Source organism: Salminus brasiliensis, chromosome 19 (assembly GCF_030463535.1).
Source record: "Salminus brasiliensis chromosome 19, fSalBra1.hap2, whole genome shotgun sequence".
NCBI lineage: Eukaryota > Metazoa > Chordata > Actinopteri > Characiformes > Bryconidae > Salminus > Salminus brasiliensis.
In genome coordinates, this window is record NC_132896.1 from 338,459 (window position 1) to 360,096 (window position 21,638).

Consider the following 21,638-nt stretch of genomic DNA (forward strand, 5'->3'; position numbering starts at 1 on the left):
TGAGGAGAAGAGAGGAGGAGAGCAGAGGAGAAGAGAGGAGAGCAGAGGAGAGGAGGAGAGCAGAGAAGAGGAGGAGAGCAGAGGAGAAGAGAGGAGAGCAGAGGAGAAGAGAGGAGAGCAGAGGAGAAGAGCAGAGAAGAGGAGGAGAGCAGAGGAGAAGAGAGGAGAGCAGAGGAGAGGAGGAGAGCAGAGGAGAAGAGAGGAGGAGAGCAGAGGAGAAGAGAGGAGAGCAGAGAAGAAGAGAGGAGAGCAGAGAAGAGAGGAGGAGAGCAGAGAAGAAGAGAGGAGAGCAGAGGAGAAGAGAGGAGAGCAGAGAAGAGGAGAAGAGAGGAGGAGAGCAGAGGAGAAGAGAGGAGGAGAGCAGAGGAGAAGAGAGGAGAGCAGAGAAGAAGAGAGGAGAGCAGAGAAGAGAGGAGGAGAGCAGAGAAGAAGAGAGGAGAGCAGAGGAGAAGAGAGGAGAGCAGAGAAGAGGAGGAGAGCAGAGGAGGAGAAGAGAGGAGAGCAGAGAAGAGGAGAAGAGCAGAGAAGAGGAGGAGAGCAGAGGAGAAGAGAGGAGGAGAGCAGAGGAGAAGAGAGGAGGAGAGCAGAGGAGAAGAGAGGAGAGCAGAGGAGAGGAGGAGAGCAGAGAAGAGGAGGAGAGCAGAGGAGAAGAGAGGAGAGCAGAGGAGAAGAGAGGAGAGCAGAGGAGAAGAGCAGAGAGAGGAGGAGAGCAGAGGAGAAGAGAGGAGAGCAGAGGAGAGGAGGAGAGCAGAGAAGAGGAGGAGAGCAGAGGAGAGAGGAGAGAGAGGAGGAGAGCAGAGAGAAGAGAGGAGAGCAGAGGAGAAGAGAGGAGAGCAGAGAAGAGGAGGAGAGCAGAGAAGAAGAGAGGAGAGCAGAGGAGAAGAGAGGAGAGCAGAGAAGAGGAGAAGAGAGGAGGAGAGCAGAGGAGAAGAGAGGAGGAGAGCAGAGGAGAAGAGAGGAGAGCAGAGAAGAAGAGAGGAGAGCAGAGAAGAGAGGAGGAGAGCAGAGAAGAAGAGAGGAGAGCAGAGGAGAAGAGAGGAGAGCAGAGAAGAGGAGAAGAGCAGAGGAGAGAGAGGAGGAGAGCAGAGGAGAAGAGAGGAGAGCAGAGAAGAGGAGGAGAGCAGAGGAGAGAGAGGAGGAGAGCAGAGGAGAACATCACATCATCACACAGCAGGAGCTCAGGATCAACACACACTGCTCAGCCAGACGGTCACACTGCTGAGGGTCACACTGCTGAGGGTCACACTGCCCCACAGTTTGTGACTCTGGATAACAGTGTCTGCCAGGGTGTAGGCTGTCGGGTGTAGGCTGTCGGGTGTAGGCTGTCGGGTGTAGCGACTGAGCTTTAGGAGTTCTGTAGACTGTAATTTGGCTCAGAAAGCGATCCGGTTTGAGGCTGAACCTGTGTCTGTCTGGGCCGCTGCAGTACGGGTCAGTCTGCTGTAGTGTGGAGGAGCGGCGTCATCAGCGCTGCATTAGAGGCTGCTGAAAGCTCCCGTTACTGAAAGATCACATAACACACCCGAGGGAGCCGAACACACACCATCAGCACAACCTGAGCTCTCCTCAGACCCTCTCTCGCTCCCTCTCTCGCTCCCTCTCTCGCTCCCTCTCTCGCTCCCTCTCTCGCTCCCTCTCTCGCTCCCTCTCTCGCTCTTTCAGGCCAAGGCCACCCAAAACAAAGCCAGCCTGAACAGAAGGACAAAGAGTCTATCTGACACTCGATACAGTGAGAGAGAGAGAGAGAGAGAGAGAGAGAGAGAGAGAGAGAGAGAAAAGTCCAGTAAAGCTGCTAACAGGTTCTATCAGGTTCTACACATTCTCCCCAATAAAGCTGGTTCTAAAGTCCAAAGTGAAAACTGTCCAAATAATAACGCTCCTGACCGTTCCCTCACCGGACAGACACGACCTCTGGGCTTCTACTATCTAACTGAGGACGATCACCTCGACCTTTGGTTTACAATAGCTGACTCACCCCTCTCTCTGTCTGTCTGCCTCTCTGTCTGCCTCTCTGTCCTCTTTTCTCTATCTGTTGCCATGGAAATCTGTAGGGCTGAGGCACCAAAGAGCAAAAATAAGTGTGGGGCAGTAAGAGGCACATGAGAGTCTAAACAAACACACACACACACACACACACTTAACCCTGTTAACGGTCAGTGCAGGTGAGTCTCGAGTCGAGTCTTGAGGCAGTGGTGGCTCAGTAGTTATAAGAGTTGGGTTATTGATCATAGGGTTGTGGGTTCGATACCTGGGTCACAGCATAAGCCCACCCCCTTTACACCCACTTCACTCTGATAGGCTGGTTAATGTTTATGACTGACAGCAGCTTCACCCAAAATGTTGAATGAGAGACAGCAGGAAGAGAGAGAACACACACTGTTACACACTCACACAAAGTTTCACCTGACCGAACTCACACAGCGTGTGTGTCATAGCTCACTACTGAAAAAGCCAGGTGTGTGTGTGTGTGTGTGTGTGTGTGTCAGAGAGCGCAGTAGTGGAGGATTTATCTGCAAACATTGAGTGTAAATCCATTAGCAGCCCTGCACCAGCAGCAGTGGACCCTCCTATAACTCACACATACACACACACACACACACACACACACACACACACACACACACACACACACACACACACACTTTCAAATCCCAGAGTGTTTATTATGCTCTTAAACATCGTAAACACCATCTGTCTGCACCGATCTGCCTCAGCCATAAAAGTGTCTAAAGACTTTCCGGATACTCAAACACAGAACTGAGGACAAGATATTACCACCCCGTAACACACCCCGTAACACACCCCGTAACACACCCCGTAACACAAACACACACACACTACTGCACATATCCTTTCTTCTATATGCTCAGTGTCAGAGTGAGAGATTGTGTGTGTGTGTGTGTGTGTGTGTGTGTGTGTGTGTGTGTGTGTGTGTGTGTGCTGGGTGTTCTCCTAGCCGGATGTTTCTGCAATGCAGCTCCGGCTCTCCTCTCTCATCTCCTCTAAACAAACCCGACCAATCAGAGCTGATCTAGTGTGGCTCCCAGCTCCTGTTCACAGCAGCACCACAGTGGGCCAACATCCACAGGTGGACCCAATCACAAGTCTCAAACACTCAAGTCAAGTCTCCAGTCCGTACGGGGAAGCACAAATCACGTCCTGAGTGACAGCCACGTCTCAAAGCCTTGAGTCCAGGGAAGCGCAGAGTCTCGAGGTACAAGCAAGTCTTAAACTGAGCCCAGAGACTCTACAACTAGCACAGAACAGAACACGCCGGAACAGAACCAGAACTCTCTGCAACAAGTCTCGAGTCGAGTCTCGAGTCACTACAGGCAAGTGTAAAGTCTTGAGGCAGTAAAGGGAATCGTTGAGCCTGGAGGTACAAGCCAGTCTCACGCTGAGTTAAGGCAGTACAGCAAAGCCACTACAGACAAGCGTCCAGTTAAATCTCAAGACCCCTCTACTGCCTTTCAGCCACAGCCTATCTAGAACCTCCAGAAGGACTAGAGCCATGTTTATTCTGCACTCGCTACCAAGCACACTCAAAGCCTATCTAGAACTTCCAGAGGAACCAGATTGATGTTTATAACAATACCATCATCATTACGGGACCAGTGCAGCGGTACCAGTGTTCTCCACCCCAGAGGAACGTCTTTGTTGTTGTGATGTGATCCTGATTGTTCCACAGAGCAGCAAAAATACCAGAATAGACTAGAACAGACTAGAACAGACTAGAATAGACTAGAATAGAATAAAACAGACTACAATACACTAGAATAGAATAAAATTACATCAGAATAGAACAGACTAGAACTGAATGGAACAGAATCAGTACAGAATAGAATAAGGCAGACTAAAATTACTAGAACAGAACATATCAGAATAAAATAGAACAGTAAACACCAGAATAGAATGGACTAGAACAGAATAGACTTCACCCAAATATAATACATCAGAATAGACTAGACTACAATTCACCAGAATAGAACAGAATGTCAAAATATAAACGACTAGAATACGCCAGTATAGAATAGACTAGATTTGAACAGAAAAAATACACCAGAATAGAACAGAATATATCAAAATAGAATATGAAAGAGAAAGAATAGACTAGAAAAGAATACACCACAATAGAATAGACTAGAACAGAATAGAATAGAACTGAATAGAATAGAACTGAATAGACTAGACTAGAACTGAATAGAATAGAACTGAATAGACTAGACTAGAACTGAATAGAATAGAACTGAAAAGAATAGAACTGAATAGACTAGAACTGAATAGACTAGAACTGAATAGAATAGAACTGAATAGACTAGACTAGAACTGAATAGACTAGAACTGAATAGAATAAAACTGAATAAAATAGACTAGAACTGAATAGAATAAAACTGAATAAAATAGACTAGAACTGAATAGAATAGAACTGAATAGAATAGAACTGAATAGAATAGACTAGAACTGAATAGAATAGAACTGAATAGAATAGAATAGACTAGAACTGAATAGACTAGAACTGAATAGAATAGAGTAGAACTGAATAGACTAGAACTGAATAGACTAGAACTGAATAGACTAGAACTGACTAGAATAGACTAGAACTGAAAAGAATAGAATAGAACTGAATAGACTGGAACTGAATAGAATAGACTAGAACTGAATAGACTAGAACTGAATAGACTAGACTAGAACTGAATAGACTAGAACTGAATAGACTAGACTAGAACTGAATAGACTAGAACTGAATAGAATAGAGTAGAACTGAATAGACTAGAACTGAATAGACTAGAACTGAAAAGAATAGACTAGAACTGACTAGAATAGAACTGACTAGAATAGAACTGACTAGAATAGAACTGAATAGACTAGAACTGAAGAGAATAGAACTGAAGAGAATAGAACTGAACTGAAGAGAATAGACTAGAACTGAAGAGAATAGAACTGAAGAGAATAGAACTGAACTGAAGAGAATAGACTAGAACTGAAGAGAATAGAACTGAACTGAATACATCAGGATAGAATATGCCAGAATAGACTTGAATAAAATACAATAAAAAAAGAACTGAATAGAAGTTCTGAGAGTCCAGTGGCCCGTTTAAGGCCCTGATCCTGATTTGCTGTGTTTAATCTGCAGGATCCCTGGTTCTTTGGTTCTGGACAGCTCCTCGGTTCTAGGTAGCAGTGAGTGGATGAGACCGGTGGAGTGAGAGCGGCCGGGCAGTACTGGGGTCTGGAACTGCTTTCAGGTTCTGTGTGGGTTCTTGCCGGGCTGATCGGGTTCTGCACTAGTTTCCATTCAGGAGCTATTAGTTCTGGGTCAGGTTCTGGGTCAGGTTCTCAGCGGGCCGGCTGTGTTCTGCTCTGCATTGGAGCTGGTGTTCAGGTTCTGCTGTGGCGGTGCTGCAGGGTTTGGTGCCCGGCTGCACTGCATGAATAATTGATCGGTTTCAGGATCATCCAGGTCCGACACGAGCCAGAACCGAAAGCTACGTCCCACACAGTCGGCCCACAGGAGCACACACGGCCACCAACGTAAACAACAACAACAAACAACAACAATAAACAACAAACAGGCCACACACATGATCAAACACATCTGGTACTGAGGCGTGTTCTAAACAAACAGCCTGAAGAACATCAAACAGAGCCCTGTTTACAACCACAAACAACAGGCAAGCGCGCACACACACAAACACACAAACACACACACAAACACACACACAAACACACACACAAACACACGATGAGCGCAACAATAAACAGCTGCATAAACAAACCAGCTGCTGCTGCTGCAGTGTCCTTTCAGCCGCTGTTGAGAGGAAGAGTGTGTGTGAGTGTGTGTGTGTGTGTGTGTGTGTGTGTGTGTGTGAGTGTGAGAGTGTGTGTGAGTGTGAGAGTGTGTGTGTGAGTGTGTGTGTGTGTGTGTGTGTGTGTGAGTGTGTGTGTGTGTGTGTGTGTGTGTGTGAGTGTGAGAGTGTGTGTGAGTGTGAGAGTGTGTGTGTGTGTGTGTGTGTGTGTGTGAGAGTGTGTGTGAGTGTGAGAGTGTGTGTGTGAGTGTGTGTGTGTGTGTGTGTGTGTGTGAGTGTGTGTGTGAGTGTGAGAGTGTGTGTGTGAGTGTGTGTGTGTGTGTGTGTGTGTGTGAGTGTGTGTGTGTGTGTGTGTGTGTGTGTGTGTGTGAGTGTGTGTGTGTGTGTGTGTGTGAGTGTGAGTGTGAGAGTGTGTGTGAGTGTGAGAGTGTGTGTGTGAGTGTGTGTGTGTGTGTGTGTGTGTGTGAGTGTGTGTGTGTGTGTGTGTGTGTGTGTGTGTGTGAGTGTGTGTGTGTGTGTGTGTGTGAGTGTGAGTGTGAGAGTGTGTGTGTGTGAGTGTGTGTGTGTGTGTGTGTCTCACCGGTGCTGCTGCTGCTGCTGTTCTCTGGCCGCAGTGTGACCGCGCCGTCCCGGTGCAGTAGGATGGATGCCGGGCCCTTCAGCTCGAGCCTCGCGCAGCCCCGCGCCTGCAGACCCCTGCAGCACTGGAAGCCCACCGCCCACGCCTGCTCCTCGTTGATTGGCTGCTCGTAGCTCCGCAGAACCTCCAGCAGACTCAGGGGCTCCGCGCGCCCGCTGGCCGGCTCACGCGTGTCCGCGCCGAGCGCTGCTGATCCCGCCATGTAAGTCCGGGTCCACGCGCGCCGCCTCCCATGTCAACTCAACCAGCACGCTCACGGCACGGTCTCGCGACGGCGCGGCCACCCCTCCCCCATTACGTCATGAGGGAAATTAAGGGGAGGAGGGATTAGGGGCGTGGCCTGAGCGAGGCGCATCATGACATCATCTGCCAATCAATCAGTCACATCAGAGGAAAGATGGGCAGTGGGGATCGATCAGCTATAACACACACACACACACACACACACATACACACACATACGCACGTGATCTGCGCAGATCAAAGCCATATTCATATTTATTATGAACTGTGAATTATATACTGCCGAGGCCCCGCCCACCTGAATTATAATTAATAGTAATTAACAATCCATTTATAAAAATGTTCCCTTTATTTTAGGGAAAACAATGCCAACCAATCAGCATCCAGTAGTCATGAAACCAACCAATCAGCACTCAGCAGCAGTAACTGTAAGAAATGACAATGTCGCCCTCTAGTGTTCTGCACTGGTGTGTAGCGTGAATCTGCAGCTGTTCCTTAGACTGGACCAGACTCAGAATTTCCTGGTGAATGGACCAATAGAAACGCTCAGAATGCACTGCCAATCAACTGCCAATCAACTGCCAATCAACTGCCAATCAACTGCAAGATTTTCTATCATCTGTCACAGAAATCCAATTCTTAGTTTGAATGTCACTTGCTGAGCCGAGCCGAGCCGAGCCGAGCCGAGCTGAAGAAATTACTGGAGCGTATTTTTAGTTCCGGGGCCTGAATTTTCTGAGTCCACTGTTTTCCTGAGAAATCAGGCAGTTTGGGGGGGGGGGGTGTAATGATTGACAGGGTGTGTTGGGGAGTGTGTGACCGGAGGCTGGTAGTAATGATTGACAGGGCAGCAGGAACAGGGCAGCAGAGTCTCAGAAGACTGTAATTCAGTCACTCATTAAACCACTGGTCACAAGCTCTGACACCGTGCTGACCTTCCCTCACTGACCTTCTCTGTTCAGCTTTCACTCTTTCCAGCGACAGCCGGAGGAAGAGAGTCCAGACCCAAACTAACCCAGACTAACACTGGACCCGCCTCTCAGAGCTCCTCCAGATCTGCAGTAGTTTGGTAAATGGACGTGGTCTCTGAACACACTGGGCGTCTTCTGGACAGTGAGGAAGGGGACTCCCCTTACCTCCCCTTACCTTACCTCCCCTAACCTCCCCTAACCTTACCTCCCCTAACCTCCCCTAACCTTACCTCCCCTAACCTTACCTCCCCTAACCTCCCCTAACCTTACCTCCCCTAACCTTACCTCCCCTAACCTTACCTCCCCTTACCTTCCCTAACCTTACCTCCCCTCCCCTAACCTTACCTCCCCTTACCTTACCTCCCCTCCCCTAACCTTACCTCCCCTTACCTCCCCTAACCTCCCCTAACCTTACCTCCCCTTACCTCCCCTAACCTCCCCTAACCTTACCTCCCCTAACCTTACCTCCCCTAACCTTACCTCCCCTTACCTTCCCTAACCTTACCTCCCCTCCCCTAACCTTACCTCCCCTTACCTTACCTCCCCTCCCCTAACCTTACCTCCCCTTACCTTCCCTAACCTTACCTCCCCTCCCCTAACCTTACCTCCCCTTACCTTACCTCCCCTTACCTCCCCTAACCTTACCTCCCCTTACCTCCCCTAACCTTACCTCCCCTTACCTTCCCTAACCTTACCTCCCCTCCCCTAACCTTACCTCCCCTTACCTTACCTCCCCTCCCCTAACCTTACCTCCCCTTACCTCCCCTAACCTTACCTCCCCTCCCCTAACCTTACCTCCCCTCCCCTCCCCTAACTTTACATCCCCTAACCTTACCTCCCCTCCCCTAACCTTACCTCCCCTTACCTTACCTCCCCTCCCCTAACCTTACCTCCCCTCCCCTAACCTTACCTCCCCTCCCCTAACCTTACCTCCCCTTACCTTACCTTCCCTAACCTTACCTCCCCTCCCCTTACCTTACCTTCCCTAACCTTACCTCCCCTCCCCTAACCTTACCTCCCCTTACCTTACCTTCCCTAACCTTACCTCCCCTCCCCTTACCTTACCTTCCCTAACCTTACCTCCCCTCCCCTAACCTTACCTCCCCTTACCTTACCTCCCCTAACCTCCCCTCCCCTAACCTCAGATTCCACATATTCAACTATACAACATTACATAATCATTTATTTAATAATATCATTCATATCCAGTGAAGTGTGATGTACTGGACTGGATACTGGACTGGATCCTGGACTGGATACTGGACTGGATACTGGACTGGGTACTGGACTGGGTACTGGACTGGATCCTGGACTGGATACTGGACTGGGTACTGGACTGGATCCTGGACTGGATACTGGACTGGATACTGGACTGGGTACTGGACTGGATCCTGGACTGGGTACTGGACTGGATCCTGGACTGGGTACTGGACTGGGTACTGGACTGGGTACTGGATGTGAATGTTAGGGATGAAGAAGACGAGCAGGTGAAATATCTTTCTGCTGCTAAACGGGTTTTATTTGACTGCAGCTCTGATCAGTACAGCACCACTGTACCACATTTACAAATACACCAACTATTTACAGTCAGGCCTACAACACACACACACACACACACACAACCAGCACTACAAAGCAGAGGACGAACACACACATCACCCAGCTGTACTCGTCTCCTCCTGTAGGGTCAGACCTGCACACCGATCCCCTCAGTTCCTCAATCAGTGACTCAGTCACAGTGTCTGATCAGCAGTTTGAGAATGTAATGTGAGGAACGGCTCCGTCAGATCACCTCACCTCTGCTGTCGTTTCTACTTTTATCTAAAAGTCTGATATGAGGCCCCGTTCACACCTGACCTTACCGAACATCTCAGGTGGTCCGCTCACAAATGATGGCCAAAACACAAAGCAGTCCCGCAGGGGGAGGGGCACTGCCCACATGAATAATTCATTTATGGAGATGAGGCACCTGGTTTCACCTGCGCACCAAGTCAAGTCAAGTCAAGTGGGTTTTATTGTCATTTCAACTACATACAGAGAACACAGTGAAACGAAACAACGTTCCTCCAGGACCATGGTGCAACACAGACAGTGCATACAGAACACAGCGGAGAGTACTGCCTTCACCCATCAGTCAGTCAGATCACACTACAGGAATAATGTGAACGTATGTGTCTCTGGCGTCAAAACAATTGGAGTTAAATAGTAAAGGCTTCTGATTTATGAGTCAGTAACAACTCCAATATCAAATACATCATATTGACAAAAGTATTGGGACACCTGCTCATTCTCTTTTTTTTTTTTTTTGAAATCAAGGGTATTAAAGAGCTTAGTGAGGTACAGCCAGATAATTGATTATTAGTTATAGATGAAGAGATATTGTCTAGAGCTTCACCTCTCTAGTGAAGTCAGCTCCACTGCTCCACAGCCCAGTGCTGCAGGGCTGTACCGGCTCTATGTCCCAGACGGCCTCCATTAGGGGGCTTTAGACCAGGCATGGCTGCTCCAGAGCGGCCTGTTATATCTGCAGTGCTTTTCTATGGAGATTAAACTAGCTGTGTATTTTTTAGGCTCTTCGTGCGTATATCCATCATTCGTCTGAACAGTTCAGTTAAAACACTGAGAGGGGCTGAGAGGGGCTGAGAGGGGCTTCAGTCACATCGCTGCATATCGGATTTCAGTACCACATATGAAATCTGGCTCAAATCAGAACTGAATTAAAATGAGTGTCCGGATACTTTTGTACATTCGACTCTGTCCAAAGGTACCACATCAGTTCTTACTTATTGGAACTTCCTGTTTCTGAGGCCACGCCTCCTCCATATCTCAGAAACGGAAGGGTTTACAGGGTTGAGGTTTTGACTCTGTTGAGGACAGTGACTCATTTCCTGAGACTTTTACTCAGATCTGATTACTGGAAGCATTTTATGAAATCTGCAGACAAGCGGTCAGTCAACACTCTCTGCTGGCCTTTAATAAATAAGAGGATGAATTCAGTTTGTGGAGAGCGGAACCATATTTTAGAAAAGACTAAACTCAGTCTCATTTTAACGGAATGAGTGCTGGTCTCCTGCAGCCCCTCCGAGCGGGGCGGTCTGAGTCAGTCCAGATGAGTTATCCCGCTTTGGTGGAGTGAGTGGCTTTTGAAGAAAGCCAGGAGAACTGATAGCGCTTCTTCCGTGACGTGAGGTCCGCTTCCACCTGCCTCTGCTCCGCCTCGCTTTCCACCGGACGGTAGCCCAGCAGGGACATGGCCCCTTTGCACACCTCCTGGATCTGTCGGACTTTCTCGTACGGTAAGGAAGTCCTCCAGGCCAGGGAAACGTCTTCGGCGTTCCGGGACGTGATTTTGAAGGCCTCCTTCTTGGTTCCTTTGCCCTTGCCGTGTGTAATGCGATAAATCCACTCCTGCAAAGTCTCCGTCATCTCCAGCCCCACGAACTCGTACATGTTTTCGATCTCGAACAGTGGGTTCTTCACCAGGTCCTCGTACCGGACCAGCTTGTACCTTCCTCGCAGGAACTCGGGCGGCTTTAGCATGGCGGTTTCGTGAATTCTCACGTGGCTCCGGCACACTTCCTGCATCACCCTCTGCTGGGCGTCGGGTGGCATGGTGCCCTCCTGCTCCAGAACCAGGGCGCTGTCCCGCGCCAGGGCCTTTAGAGCCTGCTCCCGCGAGCGCAAGACAGCCCGGGGATCCCGCACCAGGTGAATTATCCTCAGATCCAGCGTGGGGTCTCTCAGCAGTGGGTAGAGGGACTCCAGCTCGAAGAAGCGCACCTCCTTCAGCACCACATGGCTGTAGGAGCGGCAGGCTTCCTCCGCCAGGCGCAGCCCCATCGTATCACACTGCAGCTTGCACTCCGGCTCCACGCTGATCTGGTCCCGCGGCGTCAGGGGGCAGGCTGGAGGCGAGCAGAGCGCTCTGCTGTGGCTCCACATGAACATCTGAGACACAGAGGGGTAGAGTGGGTCTGGTCAGCAGGGCTGGAAACACGCAGCTGTTTATCATATTCACCTTCTTTTCTTACTTGAGAACTCAATCCGAGTCTAACTCTCAACTCTATATTCCACCCTCTCATGTTTAGGTTTATTATTAATATCTCTTTTATATTTGTGTATTTTTATTTTTATTTTATTTTCACACACTGCTGTATAGGCTTGGTAAATACACAAAGGTTTGTGGACACCCCTTTAAATTCTGAACGCTTTCAGCTACTTTAAGTTGACACAAATGCACACACACAGCTTGTCAAGTCCCTGTAGAGAAGAAGTACTGCCAATAGAATAGGACTCTCTGGAGCAGATCAACATCATGACCCTATTGGCTCCATGCTGCCTAATGCCAGGCGTGGGCTAGAGGGGTATAAAGCCCCCCAGCATTGAGGAGCTGTGGAGCAGTGGAAGAACTGTGTTCTCTGGAATGATGGTGGAGGAGCTCCATCCAGTACTTTTGGGATGAAATGAGGTGGAGATATAGTGGTTGGTGATCATCATCTAATGTAAATAAAGAACAATCTTTAAAACTTCCTGCAAAACCAGCTCTGAAGTAACGACTGTCAGGGAGCAGCTGATGTATCCGATTACCCACAGTGCCCTGTGCGCATACAACACGGGAAAATGTGGGAAGATGAGTTTTCATGAAGAAATAAAAGAGCTCACAGACGTGAGGTCATCACGCAGCCTGGTCAGACCGTCCCATCTGTGAGAGCGATAGGCTACTGAGAGGGAGTTTCCACAGGACAGTCCTACCAAGCACCCGCCCTCCCTCGGCTGCAGTCTAGGCTTTAGAGGGCAGTGATAGTGACCCGATCCAACGACACACACAGGCCACTGTGCTAGTCCTGACACTACTATACAACACACCTCCCTGCAGTCCAGCGGCACACGCTGCGATACACTACACTGTTACATCAACTGTAGCAACAACCAATCACAAGCATTGAGGTCAAAAGTATTTAGACGCCTACTCCAGTGTTCTCTCCAGAGTTTGTACCTCTTTACTGCAGTAACAGCCTCCACCCTTCTGGAAAACTTTACTCTAGATGTTGGAACATTGCTGTGAGGACCATTTGACTGATTTGATTGTATTCAGGCCCAGGCGCAATTACCTTCTGCTGGTTCTATTGTCAGAGATCATACAGCTATGAGTGAACACCTGTGTCCGAAACCTAAAATCAGCTGAACTCACTGGGTGTCCAGATATTTTTGGACAGGTATCACAAATCCTAGTTGGGATCTGCTAGGGGAGAGGATGGAACTGTCTAGACTGGACCTCAGCACTGACCTGAGAGACGTTGTAGTTGGGGGGCATGTAGGCGTCCATCACGGAGAGGTCACAGTGGAACACGCTACGCACCAGGTCCCTCACCGCCATCCGCAGGCCGCGGGCGCCCGGCCGCCGCAGAGCCGTCCACACGTGCCACGCCGGCTCCATCAGGTAAAACACTGACGGGTGCTGGCTGAACACCTGGCCCAGGAAAGAGGAGCCTGATCGCCATGACGACAACAGGAGCACATGCACCTTTCCCTGCGACGGAGAGGTGTCCTGCGGCACGAAGTGGCTGTACCAGCCCAGAAACAGCACCATGGCAACGGCCTGCAGCAGAAGCAGGGTGACCACAGCAGACATGGGCACACGGCACCGCAGCATTCTACCTGCATACACACACACACACACACACACACACACACACACACACACACACATGCACACACCCAATGATGATGAAGATGATGAAGGTAAAATAGTGAATAGAGAATCTGAACTAATGCAGTTTTCTTTAGGGACTACTTTCTGTAGCCGCACTACACCCTGCAGCATGTATCCCTCCACCATTTTAATGATCTGGTTCTAAAAGCAGGTTCTAGAGCCGAACTCTTCTCAGAACTCTGGTAGAACCGTGTCTCAGGCATCAGGCAGCGTCTTCATCACCATTACATGAAGAACTTTCTGTGAGGAGCTTTTAGTAGAGCTTCAGACGTCTGCTTCCCTTCACCTTCACAACACCATAACATCAAAACCAGAACACCAAAATATCACAACACCAACCTATCACATTCCACAGCACCACATTCCACAGCACCACAACACCTAAACACAACACCTAAACACCACAAGACCAAAACATCTAAACACCACAACACATAAACATCTAAACACCAAAACACCACTACACCACAACACCAAAACACCACAACACCACTACACCACTACACTTAAACATCAAAACACAACAATACCAAAACACCACTACACCACACCACTACACCACACCATTACACCACACCACTACACCACACCACTACACCACAACACCAAAACATCTAAACACCACACTACATAAACACCACAATAACAAAACACCACAACACTTAAACATCAAAACACCACTACACCAAAACACCACTACACCACACCATTACACCACACCACTACACCACACCACTACACCACAACACCAAAAGACCAAAACATCTAAACACCACACTACATAAACACCACAATAACAAAACACCACAACACTTAAACATCAAAACACAACAATACCAAAACACCACAACACCACTACACCACAACACCAAAACACCACTACACCACAACACCAAAACACCACTACACCAAAACACAACAATACCAAAACACCACAACACCACTACACCACAATACCAAAACACAACAATACCAAAACACCACTACACCAAAACACAACAATACCAAAACACCACTACACCACAATACCAAAACACAACAATACCAAAACACCACAACACTACTACACCAAAACACAACAATACCAAAACACCACAACACCACTACACTAAAACACCACTACACCACAATACCAAAACATCACAACACTACAACACCACAACACCTAAACACCATAACCACAACAACAAAATCTCACATTCCATAACACCACAACACCTGAACACCAAAACACCACAACACCTAAACACCACAACACTAAAAACACCTAAACACAAAAACACCACAACACTAAAACATAATTCCTAAACCCCACAACACCAAAATTTCACATTCCACAACACCTAAACCCCACACCACAAAAAACACATGAGCTAAACACCACAATATCACATTCCACAACACAACACCAAAACACCTAAACATCAAAACACCACAACACTAAATCATCACAACACCAAAATACCATGTTCCACAACACCAAAACCAGAACACCAAAATATCACATTCCACAACACCAAAACCAGAACACCAAAATATCACAACACCAACCTATCACATTCCAAAACATCACAACACCCAAACAGAACACTAAAACACCACAACACCAAAAACATAATACCTAAACACCACAAGCCCACAAGATGAAAACACCACAACATCAAACCACATAAATACCACAACACCCAAACAGAACACCACAACACCAAACCACATAACAACACAAGCCCAAAACCGCAACATCAAAATGTCACATTCCACAACATCACAACCCCACAAGACCAAAACACCTAAACACCACAATACCAAAAAACCACAACACCTAAACACCACAACACTTAAACACTACAAGCCCAAAACACCACAACACCTAAACACTACAAAACCAAAACACCACAACACTTAAACACTACAAGCCCAAAACACCACAACACCTATCACCTAATCACATAGCACCAGAACCAGAACACTAAAACAACACAACACCAAAATATCACATTCCACAACACCTAAACCCCACAAGACCAAAACACCTAAACATCAAAACACCACAACACCTAAACACCACAACACCAAAAACATAACACACAAACACCACAAGCCCAAAATACCACAACACCTAAACAAAAACACATAAGCCCCACAATCCCAAAACCAGAACACCACACCTCACAAGGATCTATAAAAGAGGTGGGTATGGTATACAGGACTGTGTACAGGCTGAAAGTGAAAAGAGGCAATGATGGACAAACAGATGCACATTAAAGTGAGTAAGTTTAAGACTAATGTAGCTGTAGATTATATATGTACATAATGCATAAACATAAACCAAAAATATTACTTACCAAATTCCAGCTGAGTGTACAGGGAGGCGTAATGAGCCAACAGGAGTGACTTGATCTGCAAGTGATCCAGAAAATATAGCCAGTGAACTATTTACTAACATAATAATAACACCTACTGTATACATATACATATATTCATAACTACTATATACATGTATACACATACTATATATATTTACATAAATATATATAACCACTATATACATTTACATATATACATACCTACTGTATACATTTACATATATACATACCTACTGTATACATTTACATATATACATACCTACTCTACATGTACATTTATTTATAACTAAGTCACTTAGTCCTAATCTGGCGTTTTAACAGTTCATAATGTAATAAAATCTTTATCCTATTATGCAATAAGATTTTAAAAGATTAATAAACTAAGTTAAACTTAAGTAAGTTACTTAATAAAATACATGTTGTTTCAAAACAGGATAAACTTATAATAAGAGTGAAGAGTATAATTATAATAAGAGTATAGTTGATTATTTATTTATTTATAATATAGTAATACAATACAAATTTACTTTCTACCTCGCTCAGTGCAGAACAGGACAGACTGCAGAAAGTGCGGCGTGCAGACGTAGTTGACAACTTTAAACTAAAAAGACAATACAATTAATACAATAAATACAATTAATACAATTAATACAATTAATACAAAAAATACGATTACTGCTCATTATTGAATGGAGGTTGTGATTATAAGGTGCATAGATATTATTATACACACACATATATATATATATATATATATATATATATATATATACATTTGTGCACCCAAACTAATAAAGTGCACACCATCTAATCAAGAGAAATCAATCAAACAGAATTCATAAACAGAAATGTCTATCTGGGGTGTAGTTCCATCATATTAAAAGAAGTCAGAAGCCTACCGTGGTGAAATAGCACCACTGAATAAACCATGTGTACCTTTAAATGGTCAGTTTAGTGTTTTATTACATGATAAATGTTTTGTAATGAAACTATTCTTACCTTTACTGTAACTCAGTTCCTACTCTAACACATTATTGAATTGTGTGTAAATATCTTATTACGCTGCTGGCTGAAGATTTGATGACATTATGAGGCGTTACAGGCATTACAGGTCGTGTGAAAATTAATAAAGGCTGGTTTTGGATGTGGTTGGTGTGGCGCAACAGATAACACCACTGCCTGCCGCTGAGCTACCACACCATGTGGGAGACTGGGGTTCGATTCCCGGTCTGGGTGACTGTGCTGCTGTGCTACATCAATAAGAGTCCTTGGGCAAGACTCCTAACACTACACTGACCTCCTCTGTAATACGAGTTACCTTGTAAGTCGCTCTGGATAAGAGCGTCAGATAAATGCCAGTAAATGTAAATGTAAAATGGTAGTGCTGAAGGTCAGACAGAAGGTGAGTGTGGCCAGCAGGTGGCACCAGACACACCGTCTGTAGATTAGAGGGGCCTGACTGTGGGAAGTGCTGGATATTAATTAAGGATGTGGTTTATAAACGCATTATTACTGTACCTCTGTGTGATAAAACAGCTGTCATATTTTATATAAAGCTGGTTTACATAAGAGCATTATCAACGACGAGCTGCACGAAGTTAGAGATCCCTCAGACTGACGGTTACGGAGGCCTGCGGATGAGTGGCACTGCGTGTTTACTGAGTGTATAACAGGGTGTGTTTTTATTCCAACATGTCTGATGACATGTCTTACACCTCACACTTTACCCCACCGCTCTGGAAGCAAACACACTTATCACATTTATCATCTCAGGGTGCGTCCATTTGGTTTCTGGGTTGGGAGGAATTTTACAGAAGCGTTAAATCCAAACGCAATAAAATCCAAACCCTTTCATATTAGAGCAGAGGAGCTCGAACCGCCCGACTGACCTCACACTGAGTCCTGTAGGAATGTTGTATAGGGGCAGGGTTTTGGTCTCTCAGCCGGTCCCACAGTAAAATATGCAAACATGTATTTTGAATATTTTATACTTCTTTACCACAGTTTCCACTGAATTTTATTAAGGTTTATTAACGTTTAAATATAGACTGTCTTTGTGTTCGTCTGGTGTGATAAGAAGGATGAATTAAATGCACAGAAAGTCAATTAAATGTGCTTTACATAAACAAAAACAAGAATAACAACAGTAGAAAGATTTGGGAAATTACAGATAATGAAAATGTGCCTCAACTTGTAGACATTTTGGATCAGATTTGTTGCAAAAGGTTTAACAGGTTTCAGATGTGGGCGTCAGAGGCCTAGTTTCAGAGCCAGCATCTCTGCCGTAGTGGAAAAAAGCAGTTCACTCTTCGGACTGAAAGTCACGCTCTTGCTTTCTTTATTAATAAACAGCGTTAAACCAACATACACACCAACACCAGGAGGAGGAAGCCAGATACAAGTGAAATGATACACGCCTTGCTGCCCCTATCTAAAATATAACACACATTTACAGCTAAAAAGTCTGTTTTACTCCTTAAATTCTGTTTTTACTCACATTCTTTAAAGCGAAACAACACAGACTGAGTTTAATGTGGATGAAAGTATAAAAACTGTTCATTAAACAACATTACATCACTGGTCATATATAATAATACACACGCCATCCTCTCAGGCCTAGCTGAACTAAACACACACACACACACACACACACACACACACACATAATGAAGTCCATTGGCCATATGGAGGGTCACTAAAGGCCAGCTGGACACAAAGGGGCTTCAGATACTTGGAAAACTGAGAATGGGTCAGAAAGAAAAAACTTCAGACAGGTTCACTTACACCTGCTTTAGCGCTGCTCACACTCTTGGTGGGTTTTAGGGTAGAAATGTGTAAAAAGTTGAGGTTTTGAAAACAAGCTTATTTAAAACAAGCTGGATTGGATGTAACATTAGAAAAGATGGAAGTTTTGATGAGAAAACTGGAGGAAAGTCGTGTATTTCGCTTTTGCCAGTGTGTTTTTGGAATTGTCCGTTCCACCTTAAATGGTGCAGCAGTTCCATTCTGGCGCCACAGGCTAACTGCGGTAACTGCTGCAGCATTTAAGGTGGAACGGACAATTCCGAAAACACACTGGCAAAGGAGGGTAAGTGCACCCCTTCAGCCGCTTCTAACGGATCCAACACTAACACACACACACTAACACACACTCCCCCAGCACTCCACACCACCCCACTAACACTCCACCACAGCAGATATTCTCCTTAAAACTGAGCAGTAAAGTAGAACAACACACCAAACCGTGTAAAGTGAGCTCCGGGCTGCACTGCCGCTCCCCCAGCTGCTCAGCACTGTGTCCTGTGGCTGTAAACTCCGGTAAACTCCGTGTGTGTGTGTGTGTGTGTGTGTGTGTGTGTGTGTATTCTCTCAGCTCTAGTCTGGCTGGCTCTGAGACGTGGCCGTTAAAGCTAGAGAGTGACAGTAAGGGTTGGGGGAGGCTGGGGGGGGGGGGGGGTGCAGGAGTAGGAGGAGGAGGGGAGGTGGGAGAGAGAGAGAGAGAGAGAGAGAGAGAGAGGGTGGGTGGTTGAGTGGGTGGAGAGGGAGTTTACTCAGCCTGGAGAAACTTAATGAGCTGACACGCGCGCGCGCTCCTCTCACATCTAATACACACATCAAAGCAACTGTGTATGAGATGATAATAATGAGGGCTAGTCAGGTGCGTTTGCTGAGGACAGTGGACAGTTGTCTTGTCTTGTCAGCGGTTGCTATGTGGTCACTAGGGTACATTTTTTATTTTTCGAATGGTCACTATGGTGTTACAAGGTGGTTCTATGGCATTCCAAGCGTTTACTGTGATCTTGGTAAATGGTTGTTATGGTATCTGGGGTGGTTGCTATAGTGTTGATAAGTTGTTGCTAGGGTGTTGCTATGGTTGCTATGATATCCCAGTAACGTACGAAGTTGTTTAGTAGTTGGTATTCTGGGGAATACAATGGTATTGCTTAGGAAGTTGCTTACTGGTTGCTACAATGTTGCTAGGCAGCTTCTATTCGTATCGTATGTAATTTATACGGTCTTGCTTATGGAGTTGCTCCGGGGTTGCTAGGTAGTTGCTTACTGGTTGCTACGATGTTGCTAGGCAGCTTCTATTCGTATCTTATGTAATTTATACGGTCTTGCTTATGGAGTTGCTCCGGGGTTGCTAGGTAGTTGCTATGGTACCTATGCAATGTGTTTGCTATGGCGTTGCTAAGTGGATGTTATGGTATCCCTGGTGGTTGCTATGGAGTTGCTTAGTTGTGTGTAGAATGTTGCTAAGTTGTTGCTATTGCGTTGCAAAGTGAATGCTATGGTATCCTATGTGGTTGCTATGGTGTTACTAAGTAGTTGCTTATGGAATTGCTCAGTGGCAACTAGAATGTTGTTAGGTGGTTGCTAGGCACATGCTCTGGTAACCCATGTGGTTGCTATGTGGTTGCTAGGCACATGCTCTGGTAACCCATGTGGTTGCTATGTGGTTGCTAGGGCAATGTTAGTAAAGGTAAAGCACAGTAAAGAGAGTGAGTGAGCAGGTGGATGTTCTGTGGATGGTTTGTATGGTATAGGGATTGTGTGTACAATATAAATATTATTTTAGTGTCAGGGAAAATAGTGAAGATAATATACAGTGTTAGTAGAGGTAATGGACAGTGTTAGTAGATGTAATGGACAGTGTTAGTAGATGTAATGGACAGTGTTAGTAGAGGTAATATACAGTGTTAGTAGAGGTAATGGACAGTGTTAGTAGAGGTAATGGACAGTGTTAGTAGAGGTAATGGACAGTGTTAGTAGAGGTAATATACAGTGTTAGTAGAGGTAATATACAGTGTTAGTAGAGGTAATGGACAGTGTTAGTAGAGGTAATGGACAGTGTTAGTAGAGGTAATATACAGTGTTGGTAGAGGTAATGGACAGTGTTAGTAGAGGTAATATACAGTGTTAGTAGAGGTAATATACAGTGTTGGTAGAGGTAATATACAGTGTTAGTAGAGGTAATATACAGTGTTAGTAGAGGTAATGGACAGTGTTAGTAGAGGTAATGGACAGTGTTAGTAGAGGTAATATACAGTGTTGGTAGAGGTAATGGACAGTGTTAGTAGAGGTAATATACAGTGATAGTAGAGGTAATGGACAGTGATAGTAGAGGTAATGGACAGTGTTAGTAGATGTAATGGACAGTGTTAGTAGAGGTAATATACAGTGTTGGTAGAGGTAATGTACAGTGTTAGTAGAGGTAATATACAGTGTTGGTAGAGGTAATGGACAGTGTTAGTAGAGGTAATGGACAGTGTTAGTAGAGGTAATGGACAGTGTTAGTAGAGGTAATATACAGTGTTAGTAGAGGTAATATACAGTGTTGGTAGAGGTAATGGACAGTGTTAGTAGAGGTAATGGACAGTGTTAGTAAAGGTAATGGACAGTGTTAGTAGAGGTAATATACAGTGTTGGTAGAGGTAATGGACAGTGTTAGTAGAGGTAATGGACAGTATTAGTAGAGGTAATATACAGTGTTAGTAGAGGTAATACACAGTGTTAGTAAAGGTAATGGACAGTGTTAGTAGAGGTAATATACAGTGTTAGTAGAGGTAATATACAGTGTTAGTAGATGTAATGGGCAGTGGACAGTGTTAGTAGAGGTAATATACAGTGTTGGTAGAGGTAATGTACAGTGTTAGTAGAGGTAATATACAGTGTTGGTAGAGGTAATGTACAGTGTTAGTAGAGGTAATATACAGTGTTAGTAGAGGTAATGGACAGTGTTAGTAGAGGTAATATACAGTGTTAGTAGATGTAATGGACAGTATTAGTAGATGTAATGGACAGTGTTAGTAGAGGTAATATACAGTGTTGGTAGAGGTAATGGACAGTGTTAGTAGAGGTAATGGACAGTGTTAGTAGAGGTAATATACAGTGTTG

At 45.7% G+C, this 21,638-nt stretch overlaps 1 protein-coding gene across 1 annotated transcript; it reads right to left on the reverse strand.

The window, feature by feature from the left end:
• Nucleotides 1–9,657: 9,657 nt before the first annotated feature.
• chst6 (carbohydrate sulfotransferase 6) lies at nucleotides 9,658–19,136 on the reverse strand. Its single transcript, XM_072663274.1, has 5 exons — nucleotides 18,979–19,136; nucleotides 16,275–16,341; nucleotides 15,720–15,774; nucleotides 12,949–13,319; nucleotides 9,658–11,609 (listed from the first exon to the last, which is right to left on the reverse strand). The coding sequence occupies exons 4-5, from the start codon at nucleotides 13,312–13,314 to the stop codon at nucleotides 10,776–10,778; spliced, it is 1,200 nt and encodes a 399-aa protein (XP_072519375.1). The 5' UTR covers nucleotides 13,315–13,319; nucleotides 15,720–15,774; nucleotides 16,275–16,341; nucleotides 18,979–19,136; the 3' UTR covers nucleotides 9,658–10,775.
• Nucleotides 19,137–21,638: the final 2,502 nt, after the last annotated feature.